This window comes from Prunus mume, linkage group LG7 (assembly GCF_029339155.1).
Source record: "Prunus mume cultivar Tortuosa linkage group LG7, ASM2933915v1, whole genome shotgun sequence".
NCBI lineage: Eukaryota > Viridiplantae > Streptophyta > Magnoliopsida > Rosales > Rosaceae > Prunus > Prunus mume.
This window is the reverse complement of record NC_142704.1, coordinates 9,984,026-10,001,111: the sequence shown is the minus strand read 5'-3', so window position 1 is coordinate 10,001,111 and position 17,086 is coordinate 9,984,026. Positions and strand designations below refer to the sequence as shown.

Sequence of the window (17,086 nt, the reverse complement as noted above, 5' to 3'; positions counted from 1 at the left end):
TGACTAGTCAAAGTTTCACCATCCCACTAATTGGGTACGAGGGAAAACTTGAAACATGTTAATGAGACTGACATCTGATAGTTCAAAGAACATTAAATATTGTTTCTCAGTACATCACAAGATTCTTCAGATAATTTTCACAGGGAAAACCAGCCTGGACTGTTTTCTGATATCAATAGCATCATCTATGGCATGAACACACAACACACATGCATGGCTAGACCTATCAAACTGATATGAAACTGCACTCATGGACACAAAATGGCATCAGAACCCTTAGTCTATTTGCATAAACGAAAGCTTAAATCAACAACTTAAACTATTTTGAGTTTGGGTATAAAATTAACAAATGCTTTTCACTTTATGGATGATATAGAAACAAATCTGTATAAAAAAAGTCATCAGTTGATTGAGGGTTGTCCTAAAAATAAGGTCCTCAATCTCTGTTTCTCTCTTTGAGTACAAAAAAAATAACCTCTGTTTCTCTCTCTCTCTCTCTCTCTCTCTCTCTCTCTCTCTTTTTTTTTTTCCTTTTTCTTTTTGGTTCTTTCTTTGGTGGTGGTGGTGGTGGTGGGGGTGTTAGCTCCTACTTTGCCACAATTCGTCCATGCTCCACATGCCGCATGAAAAATCACTGTCAAGCCAGTTGCTTTCTGCTACGTAGCAATCACCAGCAGAGTTTCCAGCAAACCCTTGTGCTGTAACAGACCCTTGCAGATTGAAGGCTTCTATGTCATAGCTATTGTTGTCAACACAAAAGCCGCCCTTTGCATTATCATTGTTAAGTATGGCATGAAAAGGACTAGGAGGGCATTCTGGAAATTGAGACATCTTTGGCATGTCTATTGGTTCTGAAGGCAAAATGCAGGAACTGGTGCAGAACTCTGACTCTGCGTTCTGCTTTTGGATGCTATCCAAATTGTATATTGTTCCACTCATATTAAGAGCTCCCTGCCCAGGAATTTGTGGAGGTGATGCTGTTGCTGCTGTTAAATGCTGAGAAACATTGTCAAGAGGCTGCAAAGCCATCTGGTTTTGGATTAACATGGGGGAAGAAAACGCTGATTCTCCTCCTATCTTCTGCAGCAATCTTGGCATCCAAAAGCACCTTATAATATTTTGGAATTCTGTGCTGTTGGTGTCAACTTTAAGATGCCGTGCTTGTTTCTGCACCCTTGTTCTCCAGTAGTTCTTGATTTCGTTGTCCGTTCTACCCGGTAAAGACTGCGCAATTTTGGACCACCTGCAATCACAAAAATGAATGATAAGAAAGTTCTGCCAAGTTTGAATCAAATCTGCAGAAAAAAGCCCACAACACAACACACCTGTTGCCCCACTTTGAGTGGAGGTCAAGAATCAAGAGCTGTTCTTCTGGACTTAGATTTCCTCGCTTAACATCCGGTTTCAGATAATTCAACCATCTCAGTCTGCAACTCTTGCCAGTTCTCCTTAACCCTGCACCCCAAAAAATAAGAAGAAAAAGAAAAGATCAACAAAGGAAATAATCAGCTTGCAAAAGGGTCAAGGATTATATTAAGTGATTGATTACCTGAACGTTTTGCTAGCAAATTCCATCGGCCTTCACCGTGACGAGCTATGTATTGAATGAGAAGAGTGTCTTCTTCAAGAGTCCATGGCCCTCTCCTTAGCTCACTTTCATCCTCACTGCAACTTGTGCTACTTAAGGTTTTAGTATTACTAGACATATCAGCTAGACTTAAAGCAAACACGGCCAAAGCTCTACCGACTAGCAGGGCTGCAGGGCAGTATATATATATATATATATATATATATATATAAACCAAAATCTCTCCTTTTATTTTTATTTGATAGAAAAACAAAGAAATTGTATGCAAAGCCAAAAACTTTTCAAATAAGGTGACTTGTTGTAGAAGAACCACATTCTACATGCATGTAGGCTGTAGCTTCCACTGAGCTTCCATTCCCATTTGTCCATCGCTTAAATAAGAAAAAGAAAAGAGAATATTTCACCTTTTCACAGTGAAACGACAATGACCTTCGGAAGTAAACACAAACAAAATTCTTGGTCAAGGTAAAACATGTTCAATTGTTCATCATTTCAAAACCGTTAATTTAAAATGAGTTGGATTAGGTTATGGATTTCTTAAATAAATAAAAATTATAAAGAGACAAAACTATGTGCTAGTGCCATATAATGATGCTAACACGATAAAAGCAAAATACAAATGAATTTTGGAAACTTTCATGGTAGGTGCAACGCATGTAGCACTCCAAACAAAATGTCGACCTGTTCGATTTCCACACTTTTCATGATAAAATTCATAGATAGTTGTTTGCATATTGAAGGCAGATCAAACTTCTCTTTTGGTCATTAAGATAGGAACCTTGTACATCGTAAGCATATGTATGTCAGCAATAAAATGAAAAAGATTTATTTAGTACGGAAAAACACATGTTTATTTTCGTGCTCGAGACAAGAACAAGTCCAAGTTTGAACAAGGATAGAGAGACCAGACCACTCTGGAGACATGGTAGTTTCTGGTTATGAAAATAAATATATCATTATATTTGTGTTAGAGGGACGTTGTTTAATTGGGATGACTGACACCAGCCGGCCACGTCTCTTAAACCCAAGCACTTAGCTAGAGCGTAGTAAGCTTGTCGTTTGTGCCCAGGACAGTTTTCATAAGATAAGATTTGATTAACGTTAATTATGTTCTCTGAACTCGAACCCAAATGGGTTTGGTGCCTATGTTTCTTTTTGTTGCATTTTTACTTGATAGGCCGAGAAGGGTGGGACATATTAAGATACGATATGTTGGATTGTTATCTAATTTCATAAATTCAATCTCAACACACTAAACGACGGCCAAAATTCTTGTCAATTTTAATTCAAATAATCGAGTTCATACCACTCACCAAAGGTGTAATGTTTACGGTACAGTCTCAAGAGATGGAATAATAAACATATATTTCGAGCATTTAATAAGATCTTGTTCTTGCTTTGACCATCTGCGTAGAGTTTCATTCATTCACTCAATGGAATATCATGCAACCTACCTATTAACGCTATTAATAAGGCCAAAGCAAGAGGTGGAAAGAAAGGGATGAGTTGTCAACCTCTTGAAAACGAAAAGGTTCATATAATTCAAGGTTCGTACAGTGCCTTCTTTCTAGATGATCCGCTGCACTGCGAACGCTCAATACGAAACGTGCTTGACTGACCAAAACATTATGGTATTATTATATTACAGCACTCACAAGAGTTGAGCGTATTGGTGTTTGCTTGTTGAGGGGGCGGCATTTTAAAGCTTACTAGGAATCTTAGAACATGAACCTTTTTCTCTTTTTCTCTTGGTTGCTTGCCTGCTGTTGTGAAAAACAGTGGCATTTCCTATGTGGTTTATGTTCCTCCACACACCATCAACTTCGGAGACAGAGATATGAAAAGAGGTAATAAATTGAGAAAAGTCTGCAAAATTTGTTTCCTGTGCAGGCAGCTATATTTGACTCTTCAAAGAAAAATAAACTACTCTCTTCTGTACTCTATATAAATGAGTATATGGTATGGTAGGCAACAGTGGCTTGTTTTTCTTGCAGAGTACTTAATGTCTGTCAATTTTTCTTTAGCTTAAGCTATAAATTAAAGTACCTAAAAATGGGCTTATTAAGGAGAGAGATTTTCATGCAACGGGGATACTACTTTTTGCTATTCCTAGTGCAATCACACGAATGATAACTTTTCCACATGTCATTGTATTATTGGTCGGAGATAGCAAAACAATGTTATCCGGATAGTTTTTTCTGCTTATTAAGGCTACCTCAACTTTCTTCATGATATCGAACAAGGCTTCACGTGTTGGGCCCAACGGCCACATGTGCTCCCACGTCACCCGATAATGTGTTGTCGCGTATTAGGCTGAAAGTTCGCCACACGTGTGGGGGGTGTTGAGATTGTTTGTCCACATTGAAATGTTAAGGGACCTAGCCTGGGTTTATAAGGAGTTGAGCTACTCTCCTCATTGCCAATTGGTTTTGGGATGGAACCTCAACTTTCTTCAGTGCTTACTTGAAGACATATATCTCTTGGCTTATACGCGTTATTTCATATCACTTTGAAAACATAAGCAAACACAATTCGTTTGATTGGTAACAGGGACAATCATAAAGTCCAAGTATCATTTTCAACAACAAAACAAGTATGACTTCAATCTTTTATTTGGAAATTATCAAAGAAGTAAATCAAATCAAGGAATAAAATGGATATGCTCCATTATTAAGAAATAGTAATTAACTTTGGTGGTATCCATTATTAAGAAAATGGATATGCTCTATTTCTTTTTTCAATATACTAATTGGAGGGATGACAAAATTTCCTAGCAGGAGCGGCCTACTTACTTGTTCTATCTGCATAAGCTTCAACTCCAGAACAGAAGGCTGCTTAATCATGTGGACATAAATTACAATTAAATTTGGATAGTGAGAAAGAAAGAGATGATGATGTTGACCTCTGTGAGATAGAGATAATCAAGCGTGATCAACGGTGACTGCTTCTGTTGCCGATGTCACATGATGGATGATGATTATATAACAGGAAAACAACAAATTTGATATCTGAATACACACGCAAACATAATAATTACATGTATGTACCTAGCAGGCTATCTGCATCTGCATCTGCATGCAACATATTTTTCAGCAATATTTTTTATCTGCACATGATTCACTACTTAATTCATATTCCTGCCTAACTTGCTTTCGCTTGTGCAAAATTGGTAATTATATAGTGACTGATTCCAGATTCAGCAAATTAACTATTTACATCAAAAAGTTAATTACTTGCAAACATGTTGGTGGCTAGCAATATACTGTTAACTTACAGGAGTTGTTAAGTTTGACCTTGTAGCAGTGACCAAATCTTAAAGATAACAAAAAAGAAGTCATTAGTGATTGCGACTCAGCAGCAATCAGTACTAGTAGAGCTTCAACAAATCAAGGCTAAACATAAACAAGTTTAGATGCAGAAACAGAGCTGAAAACAGACACTGTTTTTGAAAAGGACTCCGGTAGTAGTTTTTTGACTTTTCTTTGGGTTGCATAGGGCCTCCTCTGGCCCAAACAGAGCTGTAAACAGACGCTTGTTGGACTTACCACATATCTAATTAAGATCCTCTAGCCCAAGATAAGCCAAGCTTAGCTCTGTCTTCCTGTCACAAGATTATTCTGGGCTTTAATGTATTGTTCAATCCATTCAAAAACCTATCAGCACAGCTGCACCCAAAAGAAAAGCTTCAAAACTTCTTCAAAACTTTTTCAATCCATTTCTGCTCTGGGCCGAGAGCTTTTCTTTTATTGGATTATATATCTCCTGAAATGGGGCCTGTAAGGGAAGACAGAGCTCTGCCGCGTGCCCACCTCAAAATGCTTTCCTTTCCTCCCCCACTCATTCATGTTCAGGTAAATTGTTTAATGAGGTTACATGCTCCCTGGTCCCTATAAATACTAGTTCCACACCCGCATTATCCAAAAACCCAATTAAGCTTGTAGCTAGCAGGGGACTGTAAAATACAAAACCCAATGGCTGAATTCACATCAGATATGCAAAGCATTGCACCTTCACTTCCTTTCTTAGATATTGCCCCAAACACAAACATGGAACCAATACACCAGTATACAGATCAATTTAACCCAAATGTCTTGGACTTTTATTCAAGCTTGAATTTCCAGACTTGTATGCCTTTCTCCAATGACAATTACTTCAGCTCTCAGGGACCTGAGTTCCAGGGAAACTTGGTTCAAAACTTTCCAAATTTTTTTGATCACGACAACAAGAGCAACCAGAATGATGAGGCTCCTGCTGTTCAGCACCTTGTAGGAGCTGGGGCTGGAAATGGATTCCAAGAAAGCAAGAAGGGAAGAGCAATGGATGATGTATCAGAGAGCAGCTCTGGAATCTCTACTCCCCCAGTTTCTGAAACTGGAGTTAGGAGGAAAAATGTAATCATTAAAAAACCTTTTTCTCTTATTTTGCCACTAAATTTCTCATGTTATCTGAATGAGCTGATTTGGTCTGTGTATTTGCAGAGCTCAGGAAGAGGAAAGAGACACAAAAAAACCAACGAGAAAGAAGATGAGAAACCAAAGGACGTGGTTCATGTCAGAGCCAGAAGAGGCCAAGCCACTGATAGTCACAGTTTAGCAGAAAGGGTAAATTTGCATATGATTCTTTATTCCAAATGAATACTTGTATTAATGACCTAGTTAGTTTTGCTAATTACATGTTCAGTTGTAATATATTATTTGTGTGAATATGGGGTTGATGGTTGCTGCTGCTTTATTCTCAATCAGGTTAGAAGAGGAAAGATCAATGAAAGACTCAGATGCTTGCAAAACATTGTCCCAGGATGCTCTAAGGTAACTTTGATATTTCTCAGTAATCTTTATCTCTTAACTTAAAAAATCTAGAGTCTATTATGATTTTGAACGCATTGATGTGATTACAGACAATGGGAATGGCGGTAATGTTGGACGAAATAATTAATTATGTCCAGTCCTTGCAGAACCAAGTCGAGGTTAGTTTGACAATTAAGGACCAAATTCTTGTTCTTGTTCTTGTTTTTGTTCTTCTCAAGCAACTAATCTTTAGTTTCCTTTTGAATGCAGTTCCTATCTATGAAGCTAACTGCAGCAAGCTCTTTCTACGACTTCAACTCAGAGACAGACGACATGGAAACAATGCAGGTACTGCAATGCCTCTGAAATTCAAACACTAATAATATGTTGGTTGTGTATGTTGCATGATAATGGAATGTTTTATTTTTCATGTTGCAGAGTGCAAAGGTTTACGAGGCAGTAGAGTTGGAGAGAATGAAAAGAGAAGGATATGGAGGATATGGTAGCTTCCACTCAACTTGGCCCCTCTGACTTCAATTTTGGATGAAACTGGATGCCATTCAACACGTGAAGATGCTCCATGTCCTAATACTTGCATCGCATTGCAGCATGTTATTCATTTTTAAAATCCAATTTGTCCCCACTTCATGCTATTGCTATGTCTGGCGCAAGTGGTGGAAAACCAAAACTTGTAACACCCTCACTCATGTGGGCAAATTTATCAACAATAATTTACAGTCAAAATTTTCTCCCTAATTGTGGTTCTATAAATATAATCAGTAATTAACTTTACAGACAATGCATAAATTAGCAAATCCAACTATCTAAATCAGATAGGGTCCAAAGAAACATAAAATCAACTTGATGTAAATGGCGTAAATATCATTTACTTTAATGGGCAAACATAATTCAACTTGGGCCACATTTTTGTATAACTAACAAAAGGGTTATCGGTCGAGTGGGGTTACCACTAGGGTAGTTGCGGTTTGGTTACTGTAATTTTTCAATGAAATCGTGAATCGACTGACATTTTGTGGTCTACCGCAGTTGTCGGTATATGGAACAACATAACATTACCGAATTTTTTATCAGCAAAAAAAAAAGAGTATGTTCATGCTTAAATCATATTGCGGTTTGTGTTATACCGCATATTGCGGTCGGTTCTATAAACCGCATGTTGCGATTGGTTTTCATGATAGGTCGGTTTAGATGTGGAAAAACCTCAGTTGGTATTTGTGGTTTTTGGTCTAAAATGCCAGCCCTAGTTACCATAGTGGTTGTGGCCCGCCCCCTTCCTCCTAGCTTGGCACCTAGATTTCTTTCCTCCCAATGTAACCCCCAAGAAAAAAAAAAAGGGTTATCAGTCTGCAGGTAAATAATTTGAACAGCCCCTTAGTCTGAAACCAGATTGAGTCATAAACTATAAGTGGTGGATAAGCAGTAAGTTGTCAACTTGATGATTAGTAATAGCGAGTACATGTTGTCTAATGTGTGAACGACATTATTGGCATCAACTTGTAAGTTGTGTATATAAGATCATGGGAAATTTGGAAAACTGAGACACATATATCTTGTGTCTGGTAAGACATTGGAAGTAATTCATTGGCACTTAATGGTTTGAATACGACCCATGAACCAAATTCGCTTTTGTAGTAAGCAGAGACAGATGGCCAAAGTTTCAGAGACTTGAAAGGGACACCTGACAAGCAAAGCAACTTCTTGACTTGAATCCATCATCCAGGGGGGTAATAAGCTGTTGATCCCACAAATAGATGGATACATGAAATCTGATGGAGGTTGCCAATTCATGAGGTGAATGATTGGGGGGGAGAGAGAAGATAGATAGGATAGTTTTTTTCTTTTGTCTTCAAGTTTGTTGTGAGGGGAAGGAAAGGTGTAGATGCATTGCATCCATGAAACTTGGAGGGGCAGAAGACAGCTAGAATGGGCCAGAGCATGGGCAATGTGGGTTCTCCTAGCTTCTCAAAATGATAAGGGCTTTTGAACCTCCTCCATCAAAAGCACTTTCAATTTGTTTCTCTTCTTCATATCCCACTCAAAAACTCAGTCTTTCTTCTTTTCCTTGACCCCCCCTTTTGACCAGGTATATGCTTTGTCTTTTGGAGCATATGCATGAACAAAGAGGAGGAAGAGGACTCAAGGGTCCCATGGTATAGTTAATGGATAGTGCCAAAATATTCCCAAATTGGATTTGATTGAGTAGATCACATATTAGGTGAAGTTGGGAAAGTAGTAACAACTTATATGGGCAAGTTCAAGGACCCTAGAAGAAATACAACTTTGGAATTGGAAGTGGAAGATGTTAGCTTGTCCAAAATGTTAAATCATTATACCCACTATCTACTACATGGCAAAACTAAAAATAAGAAAAAGAAAAGGAAATCTAATGCTCCCTCCCTCTAGTGTCTAGTGTCTAGTGTGTGCATGCATGCATCTCATAGAGTCATAATAACACCTGCCATGCATATAGTCCTCAATGTAATTGGATTCACCACCACCACTCTAATCTAAAACAAATGGTGATGGTTAAGCTAAAACTAAACATACCCCATAATTAATCATTACTTTAATTAGTACCTTTGCATGCAGGGCATCATTGGCTAGGGGAACATGTTGGACAGATTGTATTTCTTTATGCAGAAGAGACTGCAGCGAGAATCCCTGTACTATACCTTACCGAAGAATTGTTTTAGTTTCTGTCAGCCCAGTTGCGACACCCTGATGGATGGATTTAAGTTCTTGTGGAAATGTTAGAAATGGGAGGCCATGCGGGCTTTCTTATTTTTCTTCACAAATGGGCTCTAATTAAAACGCTACATATTCAACCGACGTGGGCTTTTAGTCATTCATGTCCCTCTCCGACAAAACAAACATGAGAAAAATAAGGCCCTTTTTTTTTTTTCTTTTGAACCAAGAGGATGGCTGTTGTTAATAAATAGTACTAGCAAGCAATGAGGGTGGTAATACCAATACAATAAACAATTAATTTCGAATCTGAGCTAAACAAGTTGATGAAGATATGAACATTTGGTCATGAAACTATTCTGATCAATAACACAATGACATATAAATAGTATTATTTTGCTATCTCAATTAATAATGCAATGATACTCAACGAGAATAGCAAAACAATACTATTACTGTAAGTTTTTTCTTAGTGATGAAGATCAGACCAAGCCCAACAAAAAAACTAAGGAATAAGATCACACCAATAATGATGATGTAAATGGTGGCAATTGTCTAATGTTGATCCAACCGATTTGCCACGTGGCAAGTATTTGAAATGACACTTGGCGATCGACTGGTGTAACGCATACATGCGTCGAGAGCGTTGTATCATGTCTGTGTATTAGGTAAAGAAGAAATTATTTTACTGAACCTACTGAACTATCCACTGCACCGTAGCTCATTCGATCATAACCCGCTACCGCTTTCTCAACGAAGAAAGCTTGAGATGACGAAAACTCCTTTGTCACTGTTGCCGCGAATTATATTCTTATCTAAGAATCGGAGTTTTCCTTCATGTATAATAATATAATAAACCCCAAACCACGACAGAGTAGTGATGCACCTCCTACGTGGCTGCTCGGACCGACTCTTCTTTGCTTTAGCAGCACATGTTGTTGTTCTGTTAATTTCGGAAATTGGTGAAGTGGGCTCGTAGATGCTGGTCCAGAACGTGTGGTTTTTGTGAAATGTTGCAGAAATTTGGAGAATTTTATCCTCAAAAGCTGAGATTGCTGAAAAGGGGGCGGGTTTGAATGTGCATTTTGTGGTAAGTGTATTATCTTGTGGCTGGTAGTAGTTGTTGGGTTTAGGTTGTTGCTGAAATTTGATTCTTGGGGTTGATTGATTTTAGTCTTGTGGTAAGTAATCTAGAATCCGTCTGTGGCAAGTTAAAGAAATTGTTAATGCTATTGCTGAAATTTGGTTGTTGGGATTTCGAATAGCAAGTGATTTTGCTGATTAATCTGGTTGTTTATGTGAACTCGCTGGCTCGGTAGATATTGTAGTTTCTGAAATTTGTTATGAACTTATGATAAGTGAGATCATAATATTGAAACGCTAAACTTTACTGACTACTATGAAAAGTAATTCAGAGATTGAAATGCTAAATTGCGTTCTGTGAGGGTTTGACAGTGGTGTTGGTGAAATTGGGGTCATCAGTTAAATTTAAGAACTTTGACATATATGATACTGTGTTCCTTTACAGTTTAAATACATAGTGAGGGGGAAAGCTAGGGATGGCCATGGCAAGCAAAACCAGAAATATGCTCGAGAATCTTGTAAGAGAAGGATCCTTTAAATGGTTGCTTGGAAATCGAAGCCCTTTTGATGAAGAATTGGAGGAGATGGGAAGGTCTCCCTCAGCCCAGACCAATTGGGTACCAGAGCTATCTCCTATTGCAAACATAGTTGTCCGTAGATGCTCAAAGTAAGTTTGCAGCTGTGCACCTTATACTCTTAACTCTTACAGTATCGCAGTAAAAGTGGATGAAATTTGTGCAAGTTATGTTCTTGGTTCCATTAGAACCTTATTGTTCATTGTTGAGTGCTTCATATGAATATCAGGCTTCACAGCTTACTTGCAAAATATTGTCACTAGTTTCAAGAAATGATTTGCCAATAATAACAAATAAATTATGCAGAATCCTTGGTGTTCCTACAACTGAGCTTTGTGAAGGCTTCAATTCAGAGGCTTCTGAATCTATAAAGCTTCCACTGTGCTATGCAAAGAACTTTTTGGAATATTGCTGCTTTCGAGCACTTGCTCTGTCAACTCAAGAAACAGGTCATCTGGCTGATAGAAAGTTTCGACGCCTGACTTATGACATGATGCTAGCTTGGGAGGCTCCAGCTGCAGCAAGCCAACCTATACTAACGGTAAGTTTTAATTGTTTGTGAGTTTTGCTGTTTCCTTTTTCTTAGAAGCTTATATCTTATATGGTTGATATTTTGATATTTAAATCCTGATATATATTGTAAATTGTTGAAATTATAAGTTAGAAAAATCTCATGTTACCCTACCTTTTGCAATTTTCATTAGAAATTTTTTTCCCGGTGCTTGGAGATGTCTTTGCCCATTGTTACTTGCATTGCTTACTAAACACTTAAGTAGGTTAAGTTCCTTAGTATGCATATCAGTGATATGATATCACTATATATACATCTCTGATCTTATGTCAAATTCTTTTTTAATAAGAAGTGTTTTGACTGTTTGGGTAAATAATAGTTTAGGGTTCAAGGGATTATTTAGCATTCTGGTTTATTTTTATTTTTAATGTCTATGTGTCCATTAGGGGCCCACGTCTTTTGTGCAGTTAGATGAGGATTTATCAGTTGGGGTAGAGGCTTTCTCTAGAATAGCTCCAGCAGTTCCTACTATTGCAAACGTCATTATCAGTGAGAACATTTTTGAGGTGCTTACAGCATCAACTGGTGGAAGGCTTCAATTCTCCACATATGACAAGTACCTAAGTGGACTAGAAAGGTACACACTCTTCATTTGAGTTTGCATTTTTCTCCCTCTTTCCCCCTTTAACTTGCTGTTTTCCCATTTTATTTTTTATTTTCTTTTGGGTACCCGTATGCTTCTCCAGGGGCCTTAAGGGTTAAGGGGAGGGAGGGAGAGGAAGGTGGAGGTTGCTATTATCCTTTTTATTTTTCTGAATTTTAGGGATCAACTCTCTCTGAACTGCTGAAATAAGCTATTGTTTAGATGGAAAGCCTCTTTTGTTTGGTGGTTTGCACATACACACATGCACACAGGATAGGCAGTTAGAACTTTATAGATAAAAAGAACAGAAATACAAAAGGAGATAAGCAATCCACCAAGGCAACGTATTCAGTGTTCTATTATAACTGCACTGGCAGAGAGTTGGGGTCATTCTCAAGTGGATGTTAATTGAAATGGATCTTATGATATCCAAGAATGTATTATAACTGCACTGGCAGAGAGTTGGGGTCATTCTCAAGTGGATGTTAATTGAAATGGATCTTATGATAACCAAGAATGCATACTTTGGTTAGTTGATGGAATTCAAATTCCACAAGGGATTCGCTAAAGTTCAAGTTTATGGGATTTCTGGAAGCATATTTCTTGTACCCTGTACCAGACATTCATATCTAGTTCTACAATTTTGAAAATTTTCTCATACAGAGCAATAAGGAAAATGAGGACCCAATCAGAGTCATCACTTCTTTCTGCCATGCGATCACCAAGAGGAGAGAAGATTCTGGAAGTGGATGGAACAGTCACTACCCAACCAGTTCTTGAGCATGTAGGAATTTCTACATGGCCTGGTAGGTTGGGGACTGTTAAATAATTTAAATACTTTTGTTGGCTATTATCAAATCCATGTCATTTCTTCTTATGGTGTTTACTACACATGAAGATGAGTAATTCCAAATTAACTGTGTTTTTATAATCCAGTATTTAGCCTTTTTTTTTAATGTTTATCATTTGTGAGCAGGAAGGTTAATTCTGACAGACCATGCATTTTACTTTGAGGCTCTACGTGTTGTATCTTATGACAAGGCAAAACGATATGATCTATCAGATGACCTAAAACAGGTTGTGAAACCTGAGTTGACTGGCCCATGGGGTACTAGACTTTTTGACAAGGCAGTCTTTTATAAATCAATTTCATTGTAAGTTATGCATTACTTATTTGTTTTGGCGAGATTTTTTTTATTTATAATTATTATTGTTTTAGTATCTAAACTTGTTCTGTGATGTAGCCATTAAAGAAAGTCTTCTTATTAGAACTTGATTATCAACAGTGTTTCTTCTGTAGATCAGAACCAGCTGTAATTGAGTTTCCTGAGCTGAAGGGGCATACTCGTCGTGATTATTGGCTAGCAATCATAAGAGAGATTTTATATGTTCATAGATTTATAAATAATTTCCAGATCAAGGGGGTTAAACGGGATGAAGCTCTTTCAAAGGCTGTGCTTGGAATTCTGCGACTACAGGCCATTCAAGAAATTTGTTCTGCAAATCCTTTACGCTACGAGGCTCTTTTAATGTTCAATCTTTGTGATCAATTACCAGGCGGAGATTTGATACTTGAAACCCTTGCAGATATGTCAACTGTAAGGGAATTAGATAGGTCTAGCAATTCTAAGCCTGGAGGTGGAATGTATTCGATCTCAGCTTTGGATATGATTTCTAACTTGGGCTTTGCATTTGGAACAAGTTCTAATAATCCTGTTGAGGCTGGGCTTGCTGTAGGTGAGATAACTGTGGGAGAAGTTACTATGCTGGAAAGAGCAGTTAAGGAATCTAAAAACAACTATGAAAAAGTGGCGCAAGCACAAGCAACAGTAGATGGAGTCAAAGTGGAAGGAATTGATACAAATTTTGCAGTGATGAAGGTATTTGGTTATATGTTTGATTAGTGATCCCAATTAGTGGACAGAAGACGCCATAGAATCTCTCATTCCCTTTTGAGGCATTGATTGCCATTATTCCTTTAATTTTTACTGTAAATAACCACTTGATGCTTATCACATGCACTTGGGCGATGAATCTGAATCTACTGCACTCTTCTCTCACCTAGCTTATGAGTTGCTCCATTATCTAAATCTATTGAGTACTTGCAGGAGTTACTGTTTCCATTTATGGAACTGGGGAAGTGCCTTCTTTCTTTAGCATTCTGGGAGGATCCAATGAAGTCTTTGGTTTTCTGTGGTGTTTTCACTTACATCATTTGCAGGTAAACGGCCAGTTAAAATTTCACCTTCTTGTTTTACTCAATAATCTTTATCCAGACTTATGCAGGAGCTCTGGGGGCAACATAATTTCGGGTTATCAAAAACAACCCCTAGAAATGCGTTCTGTAAAATGTGTTACTAAATTTCTTAAAAACTCTATGGGATGGGAGAGAAATGTGGCCAGGAGAAAGCGGGGTAGCTAGAGAAGAAAGAGACTATGGACAATGGGGTTTCTTAGGGTTTTGATGCTCTTGTGTTTCTTTCCACACAGCACACTGGTAGGTATCTTTTCCTGTAGGCTTACAAAGGTGTGTATTTCAGGGGATGGCTGAGCTATGCCTTTGCACTGATGCTTGTCTTTATTGCGGTCTTCATGGCCCTCACCCGATATTTTAGCCAAGGGAAGTCTATTCATGAGGTTAAGGTGTTAGCACCTCCGGCAATGAATACAATGGAACAGCTTTTGGCTGTTCAGAATGCAATTTCCCAAGCTGAAGGGATCATCCAGGATGGGAATGTTGTTCTTCTCAAGATACGCGCCTTGCTACTGTCCCTTTTTCCTCAGGTTCCTCTCTCTTTTTGGCCTTGCTTGGTTCCTCCACCTTTCTACTATGGCTAATATATTTACTATAAACACATCGACTTTGGTTAGTATCATTATGTATGCTCGTAGTAAATTCTATTGCTACATTTGACCTTTTGGTAAAATGCTCATACTTGGTTGGGTTTTTGTGTAATGGTGATCAGGCAAGCGAAAAATTTGCGGTAGCTCTTGTAGTTGCAGCTTTGACTCTAGCCTTCGTGCCCAGTAGATATGTTTTTCTATTAATGTTTTTGGAGATGTTCACGAGGTATTCGCCTATGAGAAGAGCTAGCACGGAGAGATGGATGAGAAGATTGCGAGAGTGGTGGTTCAGCATACCCGCGGCTCCCGTTATACTTGAAAGAGAAAAGGAAGAGAAAAAGAAGAAATGATGCTGTAATTATTTGTATTGTATGTTTATGTAACGGTTTCTGTGTCACATAGAGAGAAGTGAGTGTATATCTTAACAAGGAAGGAAGTCGAAATAAACTCATGAAATTTAAGAAAATGGAAAAAAATAAAAAGGTTTGGTTTATATCCCTGCTGTTCTGTATAAAGTTGTTTGTAATTAGAATCCTGATCAGAAAATGCAAATGTTGGTAAACTTATCTCTTCTGTCCGTTTTATTCTTAATTTTAATTAGGAACTGCTTCTACTCCGGCTTTCAGTTTCGGTATGCAACTGGGAAGGAAGGATAAATCGGAGAGCTGCTGCTGCTGCAACTGTTCAATAATCTAACAAATTCTTTATCTTTGCCTGTTTCGTAAGTCAATCCATTTCATTTGCATGAACAGAAATTCAAAAGGAAAGAATGAAGCAAAGAGACAGGAACCAATACGTTGTATAGCTTAGCTATATATATATATAATTAGATTAAAATATTAACAACAGTAACTATGAAGTGATAGGAACAAACAAACGCTAACTCAAATTTCAACAGTGTTTTGACAATATTCATTCACAGAAAAAAGTTCTACCCCAGAAAATTAGAACTTTTATTGGCAGCTGACATGACAGGCACCCATATTTATAAATAAAAAAAACCAAAACCAATAATCAAACATTAATTCTAAACAAAAAGAGTGAAAATCCTTCCCTTAATTGGTCACGTACGTAGGCCTCCTCCTCATGGATCATCATGGATCGTGGATAATGATGATGATGATGATCATATTGTAAAAAGGTGGTTGATGGGATTGGAGCTAAAGAAATCGGCGGCGTTGGGGGTAAAAACCGGAATCCCTCCGATATAAGGATTGGGCGGCACAAAGCATGAATTCATCTGAACATGCCCATCCCCTCCTCCTCTTACGCCAATGCTGACCCCTACATTAATATTACTATTAATAATATTTGTGCTGCTGCAATTCTCCTCCGTCGTGATCACCGACGACGAGTCGTTATCCTCGTTTCTCATCACAACCTTGGCGCCCTTACCACTCATCATCTCCTCCTCTAACAAACCCTCCCCTCTCTCGGCTTTCGTCGTCCTCGGCGTCTGCTGCTGCTGCAGCGGCGGCGCTTGTGCATCTTCGTCCAAGCGCGAGAGGCCCGTGAGTTTCTGCACCAACGCCATGAAATCCCGCGGATGCGTGTGTATGATCTTGGGAGAATGCGTGTAGATAATAACCGGGTGGCGCTGCTGCTGCTGCTGCGGCGGCCTCGCAGCAGCAGATCCCGCCACCGCGTTCACTAGCGATGACGTGGATGAGGAGGCGGACGAGGACGGGGAGGAAGAGGAGGAGGAGGGCGATTTCTTGATGAAATGGGAGTCCTTGTTGATCTTCAATGAGGGAGGCGGATACAAACCATTATTATTATTGTTATTGTTGTTGATGATCATGTTGACGTCCCTTTTGTTGGTTGCATGTGGGCTCATTGTAAATATATCAAAAATATGAATTTGGCACTTTGGGGGACACTTTTTTTGAGCGCAAGCAAAGCAAAGCGCATGCAGGGGCCTCTCAAAAGTACAAGAAATCAGATGAGGGTGAAATATATATAGGCATGGGAATTTGGAAAATAAAGGAAACGTACGTGTGCTCAAGAGGGTGATGAAGCCTTGCTCCTATTTAGGTGGGATTGGTTGAAACAAATTTAGAGGGTAGAATTTTGAAGGAAGCTCCGTACTCAAATCAAATGTATCGTGATCATGAATCGAGTGCGGGCGTGCCTATGATTGGATGAGTGGAATTGGCTCTCGTGTTTTGCCATATGCGTGTTTGGATATATGGATTTAAAATGTGTACTGTGCTGGTGGTTTCCGACATTGTGGGATTGGGCCAATTGAGGTGTGCCAGATGGGATGACCGTTGAGATATGTATGGGATGGGAGGTGAGGTGTTGGAATCTGAGGGCTTATCGGTGGAGCGTTGGAGTTTTTTTTTTGAG

The 17,086-nt window shown here is 38.6% G+C and overlaps 4 protein-coding genes across 6 annotated transcripts; 2 read left to right on the top strand and 2 right to left on the bottom strand.

Moving 5' to 3' along the window:
• Positions 1-337: 337 nt before the first annotated feature.
• Positions 338-1,934, bottom strand: LOC103338781 (transcription factor MYB41-like). Its single transcript, XM_008242033.3, has 3 exons — positions 1,550-1,934; positions 1,326-1,455; positions 338-1,243 (listed from the first exon to the last, which is right to left on the bottom strand). Exons 1-3 carry the CDS (start codon positions 1,704-1,706, stop codon positions 580-582), a joined length of 951 nt encoding a protein of 316 aa, XP_008240255.2. The 5' UTR covers positions 1,707-1,934; the 3' UTR covers positions 338-579.
• A 3,514-nt stretch (positions 1,935-5,448) lies between these two features.
• On the top strand, positions 5,449-7,131 carry LOC103338782 (transcription factor BEE 3). Its single transcript, XM_008242034.2, has 6 exons — positions 5,449-5,979; positions 6,067-6,189; positions 6,331-6,396; positions 6,486-6,554; positions 6,646-6,723; positions 6,814-7,131. The coding sequence occupies exons 1-6, from the start codon at positions 5,560-5,562 to the stop codon at positions 6,904-6,906; spliced, it is 849 nt and encodes a 282-aa protein (XP_008240256.2). The 5' UTR covers positions 5,449-5,559; the 3' UTR covers positions 6,907-7,131.
• Positions 7,132-9,742: 2,611 nt separating this feature from the next.
• LOC103338783 (heat-inducible transcription repressor (DUF639)) lies at positions 9,743-15,230 on the top strand. 3 transcript variants are annotated; one of them, XM_008242035.2, is made up of 10 exons: positions 9,743-10,171; positions 10,610-10,831; positions 11,046-11,280; positions 11,697-11,887; positions 12,557-12,699; positions 12,870-13,047; positions 13,194-13,773; positions 14,002-14,114; positions 14,434-14,677; positions 14,860-15,230. In XM_008242035.2, the coding sequence occupies exons 2-10, from the start codon at positions 10,641-10,643 to the stop codon at positions 15,085-15,087; spliced, it is 2,103 nt and encodes a 700-aa protein (XP_008240257.2). In that variant the 5' UTR covers positions 9,743-10,171; positions 10,610-10,640; the 3' UTR covers positions 15,088-15,230. The 3 variants fall into 3 exon arrangements, with proteins under 3 accessions (XP_008240257.2, XP_088897212.1, XP_008240259.2); XM_008242037.3 differs by having other exon boundaries at positions 9,795-10,171; positions 11,718-11,887; XM_089041086.1 differs by lacking the exon at positions 14,860-15,230 and having other exon boundaries at positions 9,745-10,171; positions 14,384-14,577.
• A 539-nt stretch (positions 15,231-15,769) lies between these two features.
• On the bottom strand, positions 15,770-16,663 carry LOC103338785 (VQ motif-containing protein). Its single transcript, XM_008242038.3, has one exon. The coding sequence runs from the start codon at positions 16,572-16,574 to the stop codon at positions 15,864-15,866; it is 711 nt and encodes a 236-aa protein (XP_008240260.2). The 5' UTR covers positions 16,575-16,663; the 3' UTR covers positions 15,770-15,863.
• Positions 16,664-17,086: the final 423 nt, after the last annotated feature.

Bases quoted from the DNA above. Each gene is read 5' to 3' on its own strand.
- LOC103338785 (XM_008242038.3), bottom strand. From the start codon at position 16,574: ATGAGCCCACATGCAACCAACAAAAGGGACGTCAACATGATCATCAAC.
- LOC103338783 (XM_008242035.2), top strand. From the start codon at position 10,641: ATGGCCATGGCAAGCAAAACCAGAAATATGCTCGAGAATCTTGTAAGA. The intron at 10,832-11,045 runs GTAAGTTTGCAG...TAAATTATGCAG, and splicing joins GTTGTCCGTAGATGCTCAAA to AATCCTTGGTGTTCCTACAA. The intron at 11,281-11,696 runs GTAAGTTTTAAT...TGTGTCCATTAG, and splicing joins CAAGCCAACCTATACTAACG to GGGCCCACGTCTTTTGTGCA.
- LOC103338781 (XM_008242033.3), bottom strand. From the start codon at position 1,706: ATGTCTAGTAATACTAAAACCTTAAGTAGCACAAGTTGCAGTGAGGAT. The intron at 1,456-1,549 runs GTAATCAATCAC...TTTGGGGTGCAG, and splicing joins TTTGCTAGCAAAACGTTCAG to GGTTAAGGAGAACTGGCAAG. The intron at 1,244-1,325 runs GTGTGTTGTGTT...TTGTGATTGCAG, and splicing joins CACTCAAAGTGGGGCAACAG to GTGGTCCAAAATTGCGCAGT.
- LOC103338782 (XM_008242034.2), top strand. From the start codon at position 5,560: ATGGCTGAATTCACATCAGATATGCAAAGCATTGCACCTTCACTTCCT. The intron at 6,190-6,330 runs GTAAATTTGCAT...ATTCTCAATCAG, and splicing joins GTCACAGTTTAGCAGAAAGG to GTTAGAAGAGGAAAGATCAA. The intron at 6,555-6,645 runs GTTAGTTTGACA...TTTTGAATGCAG, and splicing joins CCTTGCAGAACCAAGTCGAG to TTCCTATCTATGAAGCTAAC.